At 43.0% G+C, this 20,662-nt stretch overlaps 1 protein-coding gene across 3 annotated transcripts in view; it reads left to right on the top strand.

Moving 5' to 3' along the window:
* Positions 1-20,662, top strand: part of VPS53 (VPS53, GARP complex subunit) — a 170,677-nt gene that overhangs the window by 129,502 nt on the left and 20,513 nt on the right. For all 3 annotated transcript variants that reach the window (XM_021711355.1, XM_008056040.2, XM_021711356.1), the window contains 3 exons: positions 2,031-2,113; positions 3,064-3,142; positions 17,491-17,639. In XM_021711355.1, the coding sequence (XP_021567030.1) occupies positions 2,031-2,113; positions 3,064-3,142; positions 17,491-17,639 (311 nt within the window). The remainder of the gene's footprint in view (positions 1-2,030; positions 2,114-3,063; positions 3,143-17,490; positions 17,640-20,662) is intronic.

The raw sequence follows: 20,662 nt of genomic DNA, 5'->3' as shown, positions 1-20,662 counted from the left end.
GAGACCAGCCTGGGCAACTTGGTGAGACCGCGTCTCTATAATAAATCACAAAAACTAGCCGGACATGGTGGCATGCGTCTGTAGTTCCAGATACTTGGAAGGCTGAAGTGAAAGGATTGCCCAAGCCCAGCAGATCGAGGCAGTGGTGACTGTGAGCGTGCCACTGCACTCCAGCCTGGGTGACAAGAGTGAGTCTCCAGATCAAAAAAAAGAGAAAAAAAGAAGTTTGGTTGTATTTTCAGCGGCATAGGAAGAGTCTGAAGAGTGCTGAAGAGTCTAAGGAGTGTAAGCCTGTGCCATAATTCTTTTCATCAATTCTTGTAAATATATATGTTGATTGTTTCCAGTTTTTCAGTAATAAAAACAACACTAGCATGTGAACTTTATGAGAACAGGCTCTTATCTGTTTTGTTCACTGAATACCTCCCTTACTCTGTTACACAGCCAGGACAAAGTAGGCTTTCAGTAAGTACTGGTTGAATTAACAAATGCTAGCCGGGCTCAGTGGCTCAGCCTGTAATCCTTCGCCTTTGGGAGGCTGAGGTGAATGGATTGCCTGAACCCGCAGGTTCGAGACCCGCCTGGGCAGGCGAGACCTCATCTCTACAATAAAATCAAAAAATTAGCCAGGCGTGGTAGCACGTGCCTGTAATTCCAACTACTCGGAAGGCTGAGGCGGAAGGATTGCTGGAGCCCAGCAGGTCCAGGCTGCGGTGGCCGGGAGCGGCCACTGCACTCCAGTTTGGGCGACAGAGTGAGACTCAACTCAAAAAAATCAAAAACAAAAACAAAAAATGCTGCAAAGAATACTTGTATATCTTTGTACAATATGCTGCTTTTTTCATTGAAATGTGTTTCTAGATGTGGAGTTGCTGGTTTAAAGAATGTCTATATTTAGATTTTTGCTTTTTTAATAAATTGCCTTTCAAAAAGATTATAGTAATTATACACCCCTAAGACCATTTTAAAGTTTAAAATAAAACATTAGTTATTCTAGACTTTGTGTAATAGGTTTAGGAGTGCTGGATTAATTGACCCCCAGGGATGTGTTCAGGTATTTACAGGTCTTGGGCCACTAGTATTTTTTCTCTGAGGCCCTAGGAGCAGGTTGAGTGTTTCTATCCTAGGCTGTAGGCTAATGAAGCCAGGGACCATGTTTCTTTGCTTACCAAGGTATCTTCAATGCCTTAATGAGGTGCTTGGCCCATAGAAGCACTCACTGAATATTTTAGCTGGTTCTACTATCACTCACCGGCAAAGGTTTTCAATGTAATTGGGCACACTTGCAGTTTTTGAGACAGGGAGTATCTTAAAATCAGGATCTTTTCAAAATTAATGATAGGGATTATCAATGTGTCATAAGAAACAAGTACAGATTCTGGAGGAAGTTTGATTCAATGTGTCATAAGAAACAAGTACAGATTCTGGAGGAAGGGATTATCAATGTGTCATAAGAAACAAGTACAGCCGGGCTCGGTGGCTCAGCCTGTAATCCCGCGCCTTTGGGAGGCTGAGGTGAGTGAATTTGCCTGAGGGCTCAAGACCCACCTGGGCAGCAAGACCTCATCTCTACAATAAATCAAAAAAATCAGCCGGGCGTGGTAGCACATGCCTGTAATTCCAGCTACTTGGAAGGCTGAGGCGGAAGGATCGCCGGAGCCCAGCAGGCCGAGGCTGCGGTGGCCGGGAGCGGCCACTGCACTCCAGTCTGGGCAACAGAGTGAGACTCCAACTCAAGAAAAAAAAAAAAGAAACAAGTACAGATTCTGGAGGAAGTCTGATTCATAAGAAACAAGTACAGATTCTGGAGGAGGTTTGATTCTTGGGTGGTCTTCTCCATTTTCTATCTGTAGACTGGGTATAATAATAGAATCTTCCTCATAGGGTTGTGAGAATGAAATGAACCAATATATGAAAAGTATCTTGAGTTATACCTGAAGCATCAAATTCAGTAAACATTAACTATTACTTTTGAGGTACTCCCTTGGATAATCATTAACCATGTATCTGTTTCTCACATTTTCTAACAGCTAGAAGAAAAACTCAAAGAAAAAGTTGATGTAAGTCTGATAGAACGAATCAATCTGACTGGCGAAATGGACACGTTCAGCACGTATGTACCTTGCATGTGTTTGCACAGGGCCTGCCTTTCTCCTTTGCAAAAGCCCGCTTGTCTCAGGCTTTGCCTTAGTCACTGGGGACCCTAAGAGGTTTTCAAGACCTTCTGTTGGATCCAAATTATTCTCCGTAGCCACTAAGAAACAGCATTAGGATTGATGCAGCTGCCTGCCATTTTGGCTTCTCAGGTGCAGCCATTTTTTCACTTATGAGGTCTTCATTATTGCACTATCTAAAATGATCAAAGAGAAGAAATTCTGCCTTGGCCATCCCTGATCTGTTCCTACCTAACTCCTAATTCACAGAGTGCCAGGACCACCTCTAGTGTTTTAGAATACAAAGTGTAAGTGGCCTGATAACCACTGGGAGTATAAAAGTGTGTGTGTGTGTGTGTGCATGCTTGGGGGTAGAGGAGGTCTATCCAAGAAGTTCAAACAGTAAAGCCTTCTTGGTGTATTTCTTTCCCTGTTATCACCTTATAGTACTTTTGTTGTGGTCAGTTTCTGCTCCACCACCATTAAATGAGATAGGGATGGACCAAGCTTCAGCTTTCACATCCACCATTTTTGAGGAAAAATCAACATTCTCTTCTTAGTTTATTTCCTCCCCTATTCTTAACTTTTTCTTTTCTTCACTTCTGACTACGGTTTTTGAGAAACAGGTACTTTTGGAGGAAGATGTGAGGAGGGAATCTAGGGGTGATGGCTAGGGAGATGAGCCATGGAATTTTGTGTCCCACCTCGGTGGGTACACACCCAAATAAGACCAAGACTTGAAGAAAGAACCAAACTGCTCTTCCATTGTCACTGATTAAAATGAGCTTTTCTTATGAAGTGATGAATCTAATTTTTACCCAAGGGCCTAAAACGTTTGGAAGGGGCTGCGTCAGTCATTCAAACAGCCATTGTTTAAAGTTGTAACCACAATAAATTGTATGATTTGCAGTGTCATCTCCAGCAGTATTCAGTTGTTGGTTCAGGATCTGGATGCTGCCTGTGATCCTGCCCTAACTGCAATGAGCAAGGTAAGGCTTTGGGAAATGGCTTCTTCCTGGACTTCCAAGTGTGGCCCAAGATGGTTTCTGTTGGCCCTTGTCTGTAGCTTCTTCAGGCTCACCGGGGCTTAAAGTATCAGCTGAGAATGGCAAGGTCTTGCAGAGTTCCCTCAGGCACTCAGCACCATAGGTTAGTTGCTTGTCCTTTTTTAGAATGAGACAGGGAGCAAATGTGTTTGGTGAGTCTAAAGGAGATGTCTTTGATTAGCATCTGTCACATGCTATAAACTTCAGTGTGGTCTCATCAGAATGGGTGTTTTTGTTAGAGCTTAAAGCAGTAACTTCTGACTCATTCTTCATTCCTGCCCACTGAGAGGTTTTTCCGACTCTTTCTGAGCTCTGGTGCCAATGCAAGATTAGTTGATCAGATTGTGGACGCTGGTTTTCTAATATATTGGTGGCCCATCAGTCAGCCCTTGGCCCTCAGGTCCTCTTCTTGGGCACTTACCAGGTGCTACCTCATGTTGCTGTTTTTGGCTTTGATGTGCCTCTGCCTTTTCCCAAAAGAATATAAATTCCTTAAGTGCATGGACCATGTCTTATGCTACTCTCTCTCTCATATTCTCTTGACTATAGAAGACTCTCACATTTGTTGATTAAGTTGGAAATAGGCAGTTCTTTTTTTTTTTTTTAAGTTTTCAAACAGTGTTATTTAGAAAGCAAATTAGAGAGAAAAAAGAGAGAGAGAGGAGATTCACCTCCCCAAGGTAGGGAAGGGGGCCAACACTAAGAAAACATGGCGGCCACAACTCAAAGATGCACGTGAAGAGAGCAGCAGTTACCAAAGCAATGGCCAGCAATTCTTTATTGATTTCTAAATCTAAATAACATGAAGCTACCCACTCTAGAACCTTGTAGAGCAGGGGTCAGCAAGAGGTCTCAAAGCATAGCCTTGGGACCAAATCCGGCCCACTGCCTGTTTTCATAAATGAAGTTTTATTGGAACACAACCATGTTTATTCATTTACATATTATCTATGGCCACTTTTGTGCTACAGTGATAGAATTGAGTAATTGCAACAGAGACCAAAAAAAAAAGCTTAAAAATAAATAAAATATATACTATCTGGTCTTTACAGAAAGTTTGCCAACACCTGTGCCAGAGTCATAGGCTCTTATAACATTCTTGCAAATTCTGGAGAAAGAACTCTCTGGGGCATATTAACCAGTACCAGAGGGCAATGGAAAGAACATTGGCTTTGGAGTCAGACAGACCTAACTCTTCCAATTTTTCCTTTGAGGGTGTTGAGCAAATGATTTAAGCTGTCTGGGCCCAAGTTACCTCATGTGGGCCCACACACCTCATGTGAAATGTGGATGTCTGCCTCCCAGAGATGTTGTGAGGATGGAATATGAAGGGAGTGACTGGTCTGGTGCCAGTTACATAGTAAATGTTCAATAAATGTCAGTTCTCTTTTCCTCTTGTCTGGAGGAATGGCCATGTCACAAGGTTGTGTAAGCAGACATTTAGTCTGAATTCGATTTTGCAGTAGATTGTAAATATTTAACAAAACTAGGATTAAAACCAAAACTGAGGCTTTGGGGTTTTATGAACTGAAGTGGAAAGTCCTAAAATAGCTGATGTCACAAAGTTTCTATTCAAAAGGCTGATTTTTTTCACAGTCAGATGCTGATATGTACCTCCAGTATTTTTAACATTTACGAGCAGGACACTCTGAGCAGGCAGATCGAGACTAATCCATTTTCTTAGAGGAACATGGCTCTGAGGATTAATTTTGCAGGTTCTGATTATCCCCTAGCTGCTGGTAAGTGTTCTCTACATCCTGAATGTGATCTGTTCCAGCTGCCATCTCTCCTGAACTGCCACACACTTTAGATTGGAATGCAGCTGGTGAAAGAATTTTTGCGTTTACCAAAGGAGGAGTGGAGTTGTTTTTTTTTTTCCCCAATAAAATACAGTTGGAGGGGGTTTGGCACTCCAGGTGTTGCTTATATGAACTGTCGGCTTGTTAGGTGGGTTTCCCTCACACCAGCCCCCCATCGTCCATTTCTTCCCCATACCTACACCAGAAAATAGTAACAGAGACCATACCTCCAGAATCTTGTGTTTATATCATAGGAAAACCACAGACTTGGGAACACAGCAGCTGGTAGGCCATTATTTTTTGTCTGAGTCTTCTGGAGTTTTAGAAAATGAGATCCATGTGATGGAAATAAACAAGCCAAGTGGTCACAAATTGATTCAGCATACACTCTGTGTTATTTATGCCTGCATCCTGTTTTGTGTAGTTTCTTCTAGGATTTTTAAAAACTTTTGTGATAATGATTATTTCTGTCTCTGATCCCATCATTTTTGCCGCTAGTTGAACTGTTCAGTTCAGACTCTATCCAGGGAATTGCAGGGTTCAGAAAGGCTTAAATCTTATGCCAAAGTGTTTAGATTCCATTAGGTGAGGAGCAAGAGATGTATGACATGAGAGGAATACCCAGATAAGTGTGCTGTAAGGTATGAGGAGATTAATCCCATAAGAAAAGTACAAAATACACCCTCTTTGAAAGAGAGGGGCGTCCACATCCCAGTGGGGAGGCAAGAAAACCCTTCATAAAGAAGTGGCATTTGAAACAGACCAGGGTGAAGTTTTGAATGAATTTGTGATTAGAAGGGCATTTCAAATGGGATGGCAATGTGAACAAAAGTTAATAAAGTTAGGAAAACTCAGATTTTTGTCAAAATTGCCAGTCTTATTCAATGTCCTAGGAGTTCCACAGGGTACTCTGCACTTGGACTGACACAGTCAAGATTGGAAACAAGATGCCCTTAAGAAGTTTATACACTGATGGGAAGAAACTAAGAGTAGCTAATGCTGTAGATAAATGTGTCATAAATGGTGAGAAAAATGATGTTGGGCTCACCGAAAAATGATGTTGGAGTGGAGTTGTTAGATGGTTCTGAGTTGTTGGGAGTGGGCTTCCCTGGCAAGATGGATTGAGCCAGGAAGCTTGGTTACATCATTCTCCCTGAAGCAGACCTCTTTTTCATCAAAGGCACCCATGGCCTCCTCCTCAGTTGGCATGTGGGGCTTTCATTATTTGTCCTTCCACCACGTTGTCAGCTCAATTTATGCCACTCCTGTGCGTCTGCCCTATAATCCAGCCTCAGATCCATTTTCACTTCCCTGAATGCACATTGCTCTTTTGTGGATTCCACGCCTTTTCTCATTTTATTCTTTCTGCCTAGAATTCTCTTCCCACTGTTGTCTCCCCAATGAGCACATCCTTTAAGATTCAGTTCATGGCCAGGCACAGTGGCTCGAGCCTATAAACCCAGTACTGTGGGAGGATGAGACGAGAGAATTGCCTGAGCCCGCGGGTTTGAGACCAGCCTGGGCAACATGGTGAGACCTCATCCCTACAATAAATCAAAAAATTAGCTGATCATGGTAGCGCATGCCTATAGTTCCCACTTCTTGGAAGGCTGAGGCACAAGGATCACCTGAGCCCAGCAGGTTGAGGCTGTGGTAGCCGGGAGCCTGCCACTGTACTCCCACCTAGGCAACAGAGTGAGACTGCAACTCAAAAAAATATATATATATTCAGTTCAAATGTCTGCTCCCCTTTAAAAAATTGAGATAAACTTACCCTTATAAAATATACAATTTAGTGGGTTTTAGTGTATTCACAAGGTTGTACAGTAACTAAAACTATCTAATTCCAGAACATCTTCATCAATCCAGAAAGAAGCCCCATACCTATTAGCAGTCATTCTTCATTCCTTTGACAACCATTAATCTATTTTCTGTCTCTGGATTTGCCTGTTCTGGACATTTAACATACATAGAATCATATAATATGTGACCTTTTATACCTAGCTTCCTTCACTTAGCATAGTATTTTCAGGGTTCATCCATGTTGGAGCATGTATCAGTACTTTATTTCTTTTTATGGCTAAATGATATTCCACTTTTTTTTTTAATTGTTTTGAGTTGGAGTCTCACTCTGTCTCCCAGACTGGAGTGCAGTGGCCGCTCCCGGCCACCACAGCCTCGACCTGCTGGGCTCCGGCGATCCTTCCGCCTCAGCCTTCCAAGTAGCTGGAACTACAGGCGTGCGCTACCACACCCAGATAATTTTTTGATTTATTGTAGAGATGAGGTCTCGCCTGCCCAGGCGGGTCTCAAACCCACGGGCTCAGGCAATCCATTCACCTCAGCCTCCCAAAGGCATAGGATTACAGGCTGAGACACCGCGCCTGGCTTGAACGAATTTTTTAATACGGTGTGAGGTAAGGACTCAGCTTTTGTTCTTTTGCATGTGATACTCAGTTGTCCCAGCATCATTTGTTAAAAAGATTATTTTTTTCCTACTGGGTGGTCTTGGCACCCTTGTCAGAAATCAGTTAACCACAGATATATGGGTTTATTTCTGGATTGTCAGTCCTTTTTTATTGATCTATATGTCTATCCTTAGGCCAGAACCACACTGTTTTGGTTATTGTAGCTTTGCAGTAATCTTTGAAATCAGGAAGTGTTAGTCTTCTAACTTTGTTCTTTTTCCACATTGTTTTGGCTATTCCATGTCCCTTGCAATGTCAGCATTTCTTGCCTCAGTCAGAACATTCCTCTTACTCCCTTACAGTGCCACAGTACCTAGAGTACTGCTCTACTTTGTTTTTTTGTGGTTTTTTGTTTGTTTGTTTGTTTTGAGTTGGAGTCTCACTCTGTCACCCAGACTGGAGTACCGTGGCCGCTCCCGGCCACCGTAGCCTCGACCTGCTGGGCTCCGGCAATCCTTCCGTCTCAGCCTTCCAAGTAGCTGGAACTACAGGCGTGCGCTACCATGCCCGGCTAAATTTTTTTTTTGATTTATTGTGGAGATGAGGTCTCGCCAAGTTGCCCAGGCGGGTCTCGAACCCACGGGCTCGGCAGTCCACTCGCCTCAGCCTCCCAAGGCGCGGGATTACAGGCTGAGCCACCGAGCCTGGCTTACTTTGTTATATAATTATTTTTGTATGTTTTTCTTCCCTATTAAATTTCGACCAACTTCAGGCCAGTGTCTTACTCACTTTTGCATATCCACAGCATAGTATACTTAATTAACAGAACTCCCTGAGTGGCTTCAAAGGTGAAGAAGGCAGGAAGAAGAAAGAACTAAAAGATCACAGATACCCATCTGACCAAAAAATAATTTTTTTTAAAAAGTGAGTCATAGATAATTCTGCTGAGCAGATTTAGCTGGGTGTAGGTGGTAGACATAGAGTAGGAGACTTAAACATCTTTGTAGGAGATGATGGGGTCATAGACTCCCTGGAATTTTAGGCACATAAGAAGTGCTGTTGAAGATAATGTGATGCTCCTCGGTGGTACTTAATAACAGGGCTTCTTACTTCAGCAAGTAACATTCTGGAGCTGATTGAAGAAAGGTCAGAATTAGGGACTGCCCATACCCAGCTGTTAGCTCCTGTGGGTGTGGACAAGACAAGGCCCTGCTACTAGGCAAGAAACAGAAAATACAGAGTAACAAAGGTTGGTAGAAAACATATGCAAAAGCAACCATAAACAGGCCAGCCCAAATAGGGAAAGCGGTATATGATGAAAGCTTATGATCCTCTGAAACTGTAATTTTGACATTACAGTTGTGTTACTGGTAAATTATGTCAGAATTACCTTTCAGACCACTTTCCCTTCCCGTATTGCATTATTTTCTTAGATGATAGTATTTATCAAACACTTACCAGGATTTAGACACCCAAATGTATTATCTCATCTAATTGTAATAATACATTTATGTGGTAGCTATGGTATTTCCCTTTCCACAGTAAGGAAGCAGAAAACAGAGACATTAAGTCATTTTTTCAAGATTTCTTAGCTAGCTTGTGGCAGAGCCAGGGTCCAAACTCCTGTCTCTCTCTCTCTGCAAGATTGTACCACACCACATGTATGTTATAGAGAAAGTAAATCTTTTTGGCAAATGTGGAAACTGAGGCAAAATCAGCTTAAGTAACTAGCCTGAAACCAGAACAGTAGTAAGTTAGTATGTGCCCAGTGCTGCTAGGTTCACAAGTATTCATGCTTACTTGATTATGAGCTCTTCAAGCCTTCGTGATCATCACGTTATTAATTCATCTTCAACTTTTTTTGATTTCATACCATGACTTTCCTACAGGGGAGAAAATGTGTTGAGCAGCCTGGTTTGAATTCCAGTCTGTCCAAGTAGACCAGTCTACTTTGAATATCTTTCCCTGAAAATTAATGAACCGTCTTTCTGAATTGTTTGTTTATTTGTTTGTTTTCATGTTATGTCCAAAGCCATGTAGCTTACAGTAGTAAAGCCTGAAGTAAAACTGAGTCTCTTGATTCTTGAAAAGGTAGTTCCTTGGAGGGTTTTTGTGGAAATACGGAGTTCTGTCTTTTAGCTGTAAATTCTGCAAATCCTTAGGAATTAGTACGTCTAATGATAGCCTTATAAGTAGGATTTTTTGAAAATAATGGCCTCGTAGCCGGGCTCGGTGGCTCAACCTGTAATCCCACGCCTTTGGGAGGCTGAGGTGAGTGGATTGCCTGAGACCGCGGGTTCGAGACCTGCCTGGGCAGCGAGACCTCATCTCTACAATAAATCAAAAAAAAAAAAATCAGCCAGGCGTGGTAGCGCATGCCTGTAATTCCGGCTACTTGGAAGGCTGAGGCGGAAGGATCGCCGGAACCCAGCAGGTCGAGGCTGTGGTGGCCGGGAGCGGCCACTGCACTCCAATCTGGGTGACAGAGTGAGACTCCAACTCAAAAAATAAAAATAAAAATAAAAATAATGGCCTCCTGAACAGGGACTTTTGGTCCCATGGTACCCTTCTCACTGTGTCCTTTTTCCTAGGGCTACTCACATCACTGGGCTGAAAGAATCCAAGTCTCTGTCCAAAAATCAAACACACTTAACTTTTTGCCCATTAGTGACATTTTTAGGAAAGAACAGAAAGAAACTGAATAAATTAACTTTTCTTACAGTCTAGCATGTAATTTCAATTAGATTTCAGTGTTGTGAACATGTACTCATTTAGGTGGCTGCATTACTATCCCCCAAAGATATTTTGAAATAGTTAGAACAGTTCTCAAATCTATTCTAATTTTCCTCAGTCATTAAAATGCAAATCTAGTTCAGAAGGCCAGCAAAACGCCAGGGTTAAGAAATCCTCAGGTGGCCAGGCACAGTGGCTCACATCTCTAATCCCTCCCTTTGGGAGGCCAAGATAGGAAGATCACTTGAGCCCAAGAGTTTGAGATCAGCCTAGGCAACATAGGGAGACCTCATCTCTACAAAACATTAGCCAGACGTGGTGGCATGTGCCTATAGTCCCAACTACTCAGGAGACTGAAGCAGGAGGATTGCTTTAACTCAGGAGGTCAAGGCTGCAGTAGGCTGTGAGCATGCCACTGCACTCCAGCCTGGGTAACAGAGTGAGATCCTGACTCAAAAAAAAAAAAAATTAAATCCTCAAGTGTACTTTTTACTTATAATCAAAACTCATATTTATTTTATCATTAAAAAGATTTCTTTCAGTACAATAAAATTAAATCACCTCCATTAAAGAAACTAGAGATTCTTTTTAAAAAGAAGAAAACTTAAATCACCCATAATTTTAATTAAGGGATAACTATCGGCTGGGTGCCATGGCTCACACCTGTAATCCCAGCTCTTTGGGAGGCTCAGGTGAGAGGATTGCCTGAGCTCAGGGGTTTGAGACCAGCCTGAGCAACATGGTGAGACCTCATGTCTACAATAAATAAAAAAATTATATGGGGGGGGAGGGGGATGGGATTAACAGTCACAAATATCTGTCTGGGGATGGGGAAACACCTCTTATCAAGAGGGTGCCTGAATGAAATGTAATTGTACACCTAACCCTTAACTGTACCCCACAAAATCATAATAAAAATATTGATTAAAAAATTAAAAAAAAAAAAAGAAACTCAAATTTAGAAGAAGGAATGAAGAACGTTAGAAATAATAAATTTTACTATGTTGGTAAACCAAAAAAAAAAAATTAACCAGGCATGGTGGCACATGCCTGTGGTTCCAGCTATTTGGAAGGCTGAGGCAGAAGGATTGCCTAAGCCCAGCAAGTTGAGGCTGCAGTGGCCATGAGTGTGCCACTGCACTCCAGCCTGGGTGACAGAATGAGACTCCAACTCAAAGAAAAAAAAAGAGGCTGGGCGCTGTGGCTCACGCCTTTAATCCTAGTACTTTGGGAGGCCGAGGTGAGAGGATTGCCTGAGCCCACAGGTTCGAGACCAGCCTGGGCAACTTGGTGAGACGTCATCTCTACATTAAGTCAAACAGTTAGCTGGGTGTGATACCATTGCCTGTAGTTTCAGTTACTTGGAAGGCTGAGGCAGAAGGATCACCTGAGCCCAGCAGGTCTAGGCTGCAGTGGTGTGAGCATGCCACTGCACTCTAACCTAGATGACAGAGTGAGACACTGACTCAAAAAAAAGAGAGAGAGAGAGATAACTATCTTTCAGTCCTTTTTTTTTCCTGAACCCTTTGATATTCTACTTCCTATTCTGGATTGTCTTGATTTTCCCCTGATTAAGGAACATATATCCCTTAGAGGAGTTGTTCCTCCTCTTCTGCATCACCATCATCGCTGCCATATCATCTGTTTATCTACAACCTCTCTCTAGACAAAGATTTCGCTTGCCTCAGTTCCCTCAGCTAATTTAAATTCATTTAGGGTGGTAACTCTTATTTTGGAAAGTAACATGATAAGGTGGAAAGAACTTGGACTTTGGAGTTGAACAAACCAATGTCTAGATCTCAATCCTGCTAACTTACCAGTTATGCTTCCTTACATGGGTACTTATTGTCCTCACCCCTATCTCATCATCTGTAAAGCAGGAGCAATCATACCTCCTTCACTTCATCAATGTAAGCAGGAAGTTTATGTGAAAATGTTCGTCCATTGGCCAGTACATAGTAGGCACTCCACAAATGTTCATTCCTCCTCTTTGTTCCCCACTTGAAGCTTGATCCCCTGCTGTGTATGCAAAAGGTACCTATCAATATAGCAGATGCTTGTTGGGGGAGTAAAAGTAGCCCAGGCAAGCATCAGAGTGAGTGAGAGTGGCTGTGTACTCAGGTGCCTGAGTAAAATCCACTGCTTGGCACCAACAGCCCCGCAGCTTAAATCATAACACTAGACTCCAGTTCCTGAAATATTCCCAGCATCCAATTGTCTGAGTCTGTGCTCTGTATCCTTCTAATCCAGTGAATACATGGGAATTGAAGTTTTCAATTGAGGCAGATTAGTTTCTCAAGAGACATCTTTCCAAGCTTATGTAGCAATAGAAGAAAACAAGATCCACAGTAAGCTAGTTGTAGAGCTGTTCCCTGATAATGGATTGGTCAGAATTCTATGCTATGGTGGGCCCTCTCCAGGAAGAATGATGATCTCCCAACCTTCCCAGTGAAGTATCAACATACACCACACACTCCCTGCTCAGGCAGCAGAAGCAGAGCACTGGGATGCTCTGGGCCCCACAGTCTCTCCCTCTGGTTAAATGTGGGGTCCAGAAGCTCTGATCTTTACTATCTTCGTTATTAGCATTTCCTTGCTGTTTCTGTCAACCCTGCATCTTGGTTATTACCCTTTTGCAAACTGTTTCTTATTGTTTATATAGTACCAGTTCGATACCATATGGTCTTCAATACCATCCTCAAGTCCCCAAAACAAAAAGCACAAAGGGAAAAACTTCACGTGTAGAGGGGTAACTATTTTTTCTTTTATGAGTCGGAGTTGAGCTCACTCTGTTGCCCAGGCTAGAGTGCAGTGACACGATCATAGCTCACCGCAACCTCAACCTCCTGGACTCAGGTGATTCTTCCTCTTCAGCCTCCCAAGTAGCTGAGACTATGGACACAAGGCACCACGACTGGCAAATGTTTTTATTTTTTGTAGAAACAAGGTTTCGCTATGTTGCCTAGGCTGATTTCCAACTCCTGGGTTCAAGTGATCTTCCTGCCTTGGCTTCCCAAAGTGCTGGGATTACGAATGTGAGGTACTACACGTGGTCCATAGAGGGATAACTATTAAATATCAAATGAGGCCAGGTGCAGTGCCTCAAGCCTATAATCCCAGCACTTTGGAAGGCCAAGATGAGAAGATTGCCGGAACCCATGGGTTCGAGACCAGCCTAGCCAACATGGTGAGACCTTGTCTCTACAATAAATTAAAAAATTAGCTGGGTGTAGTAGCACGTGCCTATAGTTCTGGCTACTTGAAAGGCTGAGGCAGAAGGATCGCCTAAGCCCAGCAAGTCGAGGCTGCAGTGACCAAGAGTGTGCCACTGCACTCCAACCTGGGTGACAGAGTGAGACTCCAACTCAAAAATAAATAAATAAATAAATATCAAATGAAAAGTTTATCTGGAAAAGTTGAGGTCTTATTTCTACTGATGGCTTTTCATGATCTTGTTCTTCCAGCGCAAGCTACTGTTTTTTCTCTTTTTTGAAAGAGACCTTTGCTTGATCACTGCATATTTCTTTTTTTTTTTTTTAAGAGTTGGAGTCTCATTCTGTCGCCCAGGCTGGAGTGCAGTGGCACACTCCCAGCCACCGCAGCCTCGACCTGCTGGGCTCCAGCGGTCCTTCCGCCTCAGTCTTCCAAGTAGCTGGAACTACAGGCGCACACTACCACGCCCAGCTAAGTTTTTATTTATTGTAGAGACGAGGTCTAGCCAAGTTGCCCCGGCGGGTCTCAAACCCGCTGGCTCAGGCAATCCACTCGCCTCAGCCTCCCAAAGTGCTGGGATTACAGGCTGAGCCACCGAGCCCAGCCTATCACTGCCTATTTCATTAGCTTCTCCTCTTCTTGAGAAACAAAGCTTACCTTGAACTAAGGCCCAGTTATGTACATGTATTCTTTTTTTTTTTTGACAAGTATCTAGCAAGCAGCCTGGTGTAGTACTTGGGGTTTAGACAGACCTGGTTGTCCCAGCTCTGTCATTTACCAGCTGTGTAACTTTGAGCAAGATACCTAATCTTTTTGAGCTTTTTGCATTTCCTCATCTGCAGGATTGTTGTGAGAACCAAATGAGATCATGTATGAATAGTAAATGAGATGATGTATGTATGGGGCCAAAGTGACCTGCACATACACTGGTAGATCCTAATGGTAGCTATCTTGGGAAATTCAAGATACACCCTATACTGTTAGTTGTCCGGTATGGGTGACAGCAAGCATCAACCATCTGAAGCTGGAGTGCAGTGGTGCAATCACAGCTCACTAAAGCCTTGGACTCCTGGGCTCAAGCAGTCCTCCTGCCTCAGCCACCTGAGTAGTATTGAAGAGTGCACCGTGGCCGGGCGCGGTGGCTCACACCTATAATCCCAGCACTTTGGGAGGCTGAGGTGAGAGGACTGCCTGAGCCCACGGGTTCAAGACTAGCCTGGGCAACGTGGTAAGACCTCATCTCTACAATAAAAATCAAAAAATTAGCCAGGCATGGTAGCACATGCCTATAGTTCCAGTTCCTTGGAAGACTGAAGTGGAAGGATCACTGGAGCCCAGCAGGTTGACACTGCAGTGGCCGTGAGCATGCCACTGCACTCTAGCCTAGATGACAGAATGAGACTCCAACTCAAAAAAAGAAAAGGAAGGGTCTACCGTGCCCAACTATTTTTTTTATTTTTTGTGGAGATAGCATCTTGGTATATTGCGCAGGCTGATCTTGAAACCTAGCTTCAAGCATCAGCCTCCCAAAGCTTCATGTCAATTGGAGGTGGAGATTATAAGCATGAGCCACTACACCTGGCCACATTTTTTTAATAGTAAAAGCAATGTCAGCTTTCATTGTTTTCTAGTACTTTAAATCATTTTCTTAATTCATTAAGCTGACTTATATTTAAAATCATGAATCTACTTGATGTTTGCTCATATTTCTTTTAACTTGATCAATGGAGTCATAGCTGGGTGAGGTATAAAAGCAATCAGACCTTTTCACATATATTCCAAACGTGGACATGTACTAACTTGGCCAGGGGTTATCAAGAGGAGACAGATGATGTACATACAAGCTAACCAGCAAGAACTAGAAGAAATCCAGTGTCCCATGCTCTGTCTTGCTTCAGAGTTGTTTTTTAACCAGTCATAGAGCATGTTACCACCTCCTTTTATGATCTTCTGTTGATGGAGAACTGTAATGTCTGGTAATTGCTTATAAAACATTTTGAGATTTTGAAATATACAATGTAGCCAACATGGAAAGCAGTAGTTTGTTACTTTACAGTAGCTTCATGTCGATTGGAGGTGGGGGCATCAGGCCCTACCCAGTTCACCGTATTTACTCAGAACATTCTGCTACAAGCCTTACTGCAGAGCTGGGGAAAAGAAGATGACTTAACAGCACCTATCAATTTTGGCCTCACCCTATGAGCTCATTTAAAATCACCTAGGTTGCTCATTGTTTGGATGGGTCCAAGTCTTTAAAGTCAGATAGAAAAAGAAGCCTCTTAGCCATTGCCTTGCTAGATTCTGGTGTGGCCATGTGCTGTGTGAGCTATGGCTGTCATCATGCTTCTTGGCTTTGGCTCCCTCCCCCACCTTGGGGAGGTGAATCTTCCCTTTCTCTCTCTCTCTCTCTCATTTTCTTTCAAATAAACTATATTTTCTAATCTAAAAATAAAGAAAAAGAAAAAGAAGCCTCTTAAATAAGATAAAAATGAATGAGGAGAACATTACATGTAACCAAAGCAATAGAACATAGAGTAAGTTCATATTAGACCTTTCTATTGTTTCTCCAGTGTTTGTTTCTGTTTTTTCCCAGTAAAAAATCAAAGACCCTTTCCTATCTAGAGCCTGGTTAGGAAGCCTTGCATAAGACTCTTGATGTCTCTGGCCCTCAGTTTTCTCATCTATGAAATGAAAATGGAGATCCCTTCCTTCTTTTCTATGGTTCTATGCTTACATATCCCTAAAGCTTTAGAATACAAATATCTGCTGATTTGAGGAAACATTAAGACAAAGCATAGGCCCATTTGAACTTCCCAAGGCTGAGGAATTATCCATGTACAATATGATTCCTTTAAACAAGTTTTCTCGGTACTGAATTTTTCCTTTACCCAAGAGCTCTATAAAAATAGTGTTTTCTTGCCAGAGACATCAAGGCCTCAGAACTACTGACCTCCTTCTATGAATGTATCGTATGGTTTGTGTTTGGCTTAGGATCTTTTTAACAGACTGTCCAGCTCCACTCTGAGAGACTGACTCAGCAGAATTCCCCACACGTTCCCACTCTTCAGGATCCGAGCGTCCTTCCCTGCCAGCTCCAGGGTAGCCTAGGAGCTGGTGCTGCGCCTGTTTCCTGTATATGCCCTCGGAGGAAGAGACACTGGAGCATTGCTGCTTTTTGTTGTCCCGGGTCCAATGCTGCAAGTGCCACTTAGGCCAAGAAACCCAGCCAGTTTTCCTTAGATGTTTTCCAGAGCACGTCCCCAGTTCTCCTCAGGTTGTTAGAGCTTGAGCTGACGTAGGTCTCTCATATTTGTTTGCAGCCTGGTCAGGGGCCACGTCACTTTTCTCAGTGATGTTCATCTCCCCCTGTCCTGTTCCCCACATCCCCATCTTACTCTCTGGTCTGGCCCTAGTGTTTGCCAGACATCCTCTTTCCCTTCCCTTTTTGAAATCAAATACCAAAGATTCTACACGTACTCCTTTTTTAATGTTTTGCTATGGAAGATTTCAAATGTGTTCAAAAGTAGAGAAAGCAATATGGTGAACCTGTGTACCCGTCGCCCAGCTTCACTCATCTTGTTTAATTGGCACCCCTTCACTTCCCGAACCCCGGGTTATTTTGAAGCAAATCACACATCATATCATCTCTAGTTTCCTTTTAAAAACATCCCAAACTCCTCCCAATTTACTTGAGAGAAAGTGCATGTTAATTTTCTTCCCAGTCTTATGTCGTTTAGCCTGGCCACCTTTCTGATCTCCCAAGCTACCAATCTGCTTGGAAGTAGATGTCCCTCCCCTGTTTCCCACAATCCTCCACTGGTGGAACAGTTGGCAGAAGAATGGCATCCTTTACAAAATGACAGTTTAGCTGGGAGGAAGGCTGTTTCACCCATGATGGTCACAAGATAGGAAAAGGATAGGGCCTGAGTTACACCTCATTGTCAGGGATTAGATGGGCACACTTATTTGTATTCATGGCCAGCCACTACAGAGTGAGTAAGACAAATTCCCCAAAACAAAGGAGCCAATTCCTGTGATACCAAGCTGGTTCCCTCTGCAACTTGTCCCTTCCCAATACAAGTGACACTGTTCTCCTGTGAAGAATCTAAAGCCTTGTCCTGTCCTGTCTCCATTTCAGATGCCGTGGCAGAATGTGGAGCACGTCGGTGACCAAAGCCCCTATGTCACCTCTGTCATTCTTCACATTAAGCAGAACGTCCCCATCATCCGTGACAACCTGGCTTCCACACGGAAATACTTCACTCAGTTCTGCATTAAATTTGCAAAGTAGGTCCTGGAGCATTCTCATCACTGAGTTTGTTTTTTTCTTTTTAAATAGAAACTTTATTTTTTAGAACAGCTTTAGATTCATAGCCAAATTGAGCAGAGGGTACAGAAGTTTCCCATGTACCCCTGCCTGCACATATGCACAGTCTTCTCATTACCACCATCCCCCAACAAAGGGGTACTTTTGTTGCAGTCAATGAACTTATATAGACACATCATTATCACCCAGAGTCCATAGTTTACATTAAGGGTTCAGTCTTGGTGTTGTCTATTTTGTGGGTTTGAACAAATGTACAATGACATATATCCACCATTACAATATCATATTCAACTGGGTTATTATTATTATTATTATTGAGCTGGAGTCTCACTCTGTTGCCCAGGGTGGAGTGCAGTGGCACTCTCATGGCCACCGCAGCCTCAACCTGCTGGGTTCAAGTGATCCTTCCACTTCGGCCTTCCAAGTAGCTGGAACTACAGTTATATGCCACCACACCTGACGAATCTTTTGATTTATTGTAGAGAAGAGGTCTTGCCAAGTTGCCTGGGCTGGTTTCGAACCCTTGGGCTCAGGCAATCCTCTCACCTCAGCCTCTTGAAGTGCTGGGATTATAGGCGTGAGCATCCGGCCCAACTGGGTTATTTTTAATGCCATACTTACCACCACATGCTCACAATTCAGGTGTCCCCACCATCCAACTGGGGCTCATTCTGGTGCCTACAGGCAAACTAATTTGAATTTGTACCCAAAAGAAGCATAATAATAAAACTGAATATGCTATTTACAATTATAGATAACAGCAACAGCAATATAAGCATCAGCCACATCAATGCAAACAAAAAGGAGTAGGGGGATCCTATTATTTTGAATTATGTGAACATAACCACCCTTAGATTTGGATAATTGCAATTATTTTTCAGTGATTTTGTGTCTGCCTATTGTCTCTTTGACTGGATTATAAGCTTTTTAAGGGTGGGAACCATCAACCCTGTTTCTTTGGAGCCTTTTCTTCTCCTCTCCCCATAGTACTTATTACTGTGACTGTTAGAATTTATCTACATATGTACATTCTTGGGTTCAGGGAAAGTACTAGAAATTGGGGTGAGCAAGTCAATGAGCTCTGCTGCCAAAGTAGATGGAGCTCACGCTGAGCCGCATGTCTTTCTGCCACGTCCTGTGTGGCCATTTCTGGCTTGAGTTTTGAAGCGAGGAAAGCATCTGGTCCTTTGCCAATCAGCATCTGGCTGTAGCACCATCTCCCATGAGCCAAGGCAATGTAGAGGGTCAGTGTCCCCTCTGACCAATTATCAAACGAGCATTTTGGCAAACTTCTCTGGTAAGGGCTTCAGGAAGGTCAGCCCAGTCCAAGCTACTGTATTTGGGTTGTTCTCGTCCCAGTCCCACATGGTGATTCAGGACTCCAAGTTTCTGTCTTCCCCAAATCTCTCCCAGTTTGTATTTAATTAGAGCTTTCCCTCTCCCTCACAAATAAATCCCCAAGGAGCAACAATTATGGAGTGGCTTGCAGCATTAGCTTTAACTTCTAGTTTGTCAAGAAAGGATCGAATGGACTCTCCAGGGAGGCATTCACGTTTGTAGTGTGGCAGATGGACCAGGAGTTAAAATTCCCTTCACTCTCTGGGTGCTCATTAGTGTGTTAAAAACGTTGCTGATACATCACATTGTGATACTCCCAGAACCGCTGGTAGAAACAACATCTCAGTAAAAATTTACTGTGACTAAGAATCTCCAGTGTGGTTGCACAGGGTTCTTATTGAGCTTATGTTAAAGCAAATAAGGGGTCCATTGACCTCGCTAGTCCCAGCATCAGCCTCACATTCTCTCAGAGCCACCAGAGCCCTTTAATTTTATTACTAAGCCCATATTGCATGAACTGGGAGTAGAATGCCATCTCTCACATCTGGAAAAGTTCAACCAGTGATGTAGAAAGTAGTTTTCTGTTTTAATCCATGATACCCTCTCATCCTTGTAAAATCCAGTCTAGGACTAGAAATCCCAGAGGTGGAGAGTTGAAGAGACCTTCCCCAGCCCAAGGCCATAGCCACCGCCACCATGATGGCCTGGAGAAGCCATTGACAGTTACCCATCACACTGCTTGGTCTTATCCCCTAGAGACATGGTATCTGCTTCCTATATCCTCTGCTGCCATAGACTGGTACAAAGGTACTTCAAGGGCACAACCAAAGCTTATTATAGCATGAAGTAACTTAGGCCACAGACTGTGTGTACAGTTGTAATTGGTCATGAATTCAGTCTCATGTTACTTGTCTGGCTCTGGCTTATAACACTGAAGAATCCCTTCCAAATAGTCCCTTGTTCATACTCCTTCCTCATCAGCAGGCCTTCCCCTAGATCTTATCTATGGACTTTAAGTTCCTTTCCCCTAACTTCGTTCCCTACCATAGATGTTTCCTTATGCCTCCATTTAGTGTCTAGAGCAACAACAGTCGTTCCTGTTAAGACGTCAAGATCCACCCCCTAGTTGAAACTGCAGTTTGAACCACAAGTGAATTCCCTCATCTAAGCTGATTCTCTTTGATTCAATAATGGAGATAATAAGGCAAATCTCTTAATAGCTGGTGGAAGGATAAAATGAGAAGTCACATGTAAACTTCCTGGTAAAGTACTGGTACTGACATTCAAAAAGTGGTAGCCACCACCATTATTAAAGCATTTCTTCAACATGCATTCACTTGAGTACCTCCTATGTCCTCAGCATAAAGGCAAATGCTTTAGCTTAATAGACACACATCCTATCTTCATTTACCTTAACAGTCAAGTGAAGGGAAACAGGTAAGCAAATAAGTAGAGTAGAATAGGTTAGGTGTTAGGATAGAGGCCTGTGGACTCCGTGTAGAATATGGTGAAAGCAAGTGAGGAAAAGCTTCATAGAAGAGACATCCTTGCCTGAGCCCGCAGGTTCAAGACCCACCTGGGCAACTTGGCGAGACCTCATCTCTACAATAAATCAAAAAATTAACTGGGCGTGGTAGCGCGTGCC

Source organism: Carlito syrichta, unplaced genomic scaffold, assembly GCF_000164805.1.
Source record: "Carlito syrichta isolate Samal-C Ts95f unplaced genomic scaffold, Tarsius_syrichta-2.0.1 Scaffold302085, whole genome shotgun sequence".
NCBI lineage: Eukaryota > Metazoa > Chordata > Mammalia > Primates > Tarsiidae > Carlito > Carlito syrichta.
This window is presented reverse-complemented; position numbering and strand designations above follow the sequence as displayed.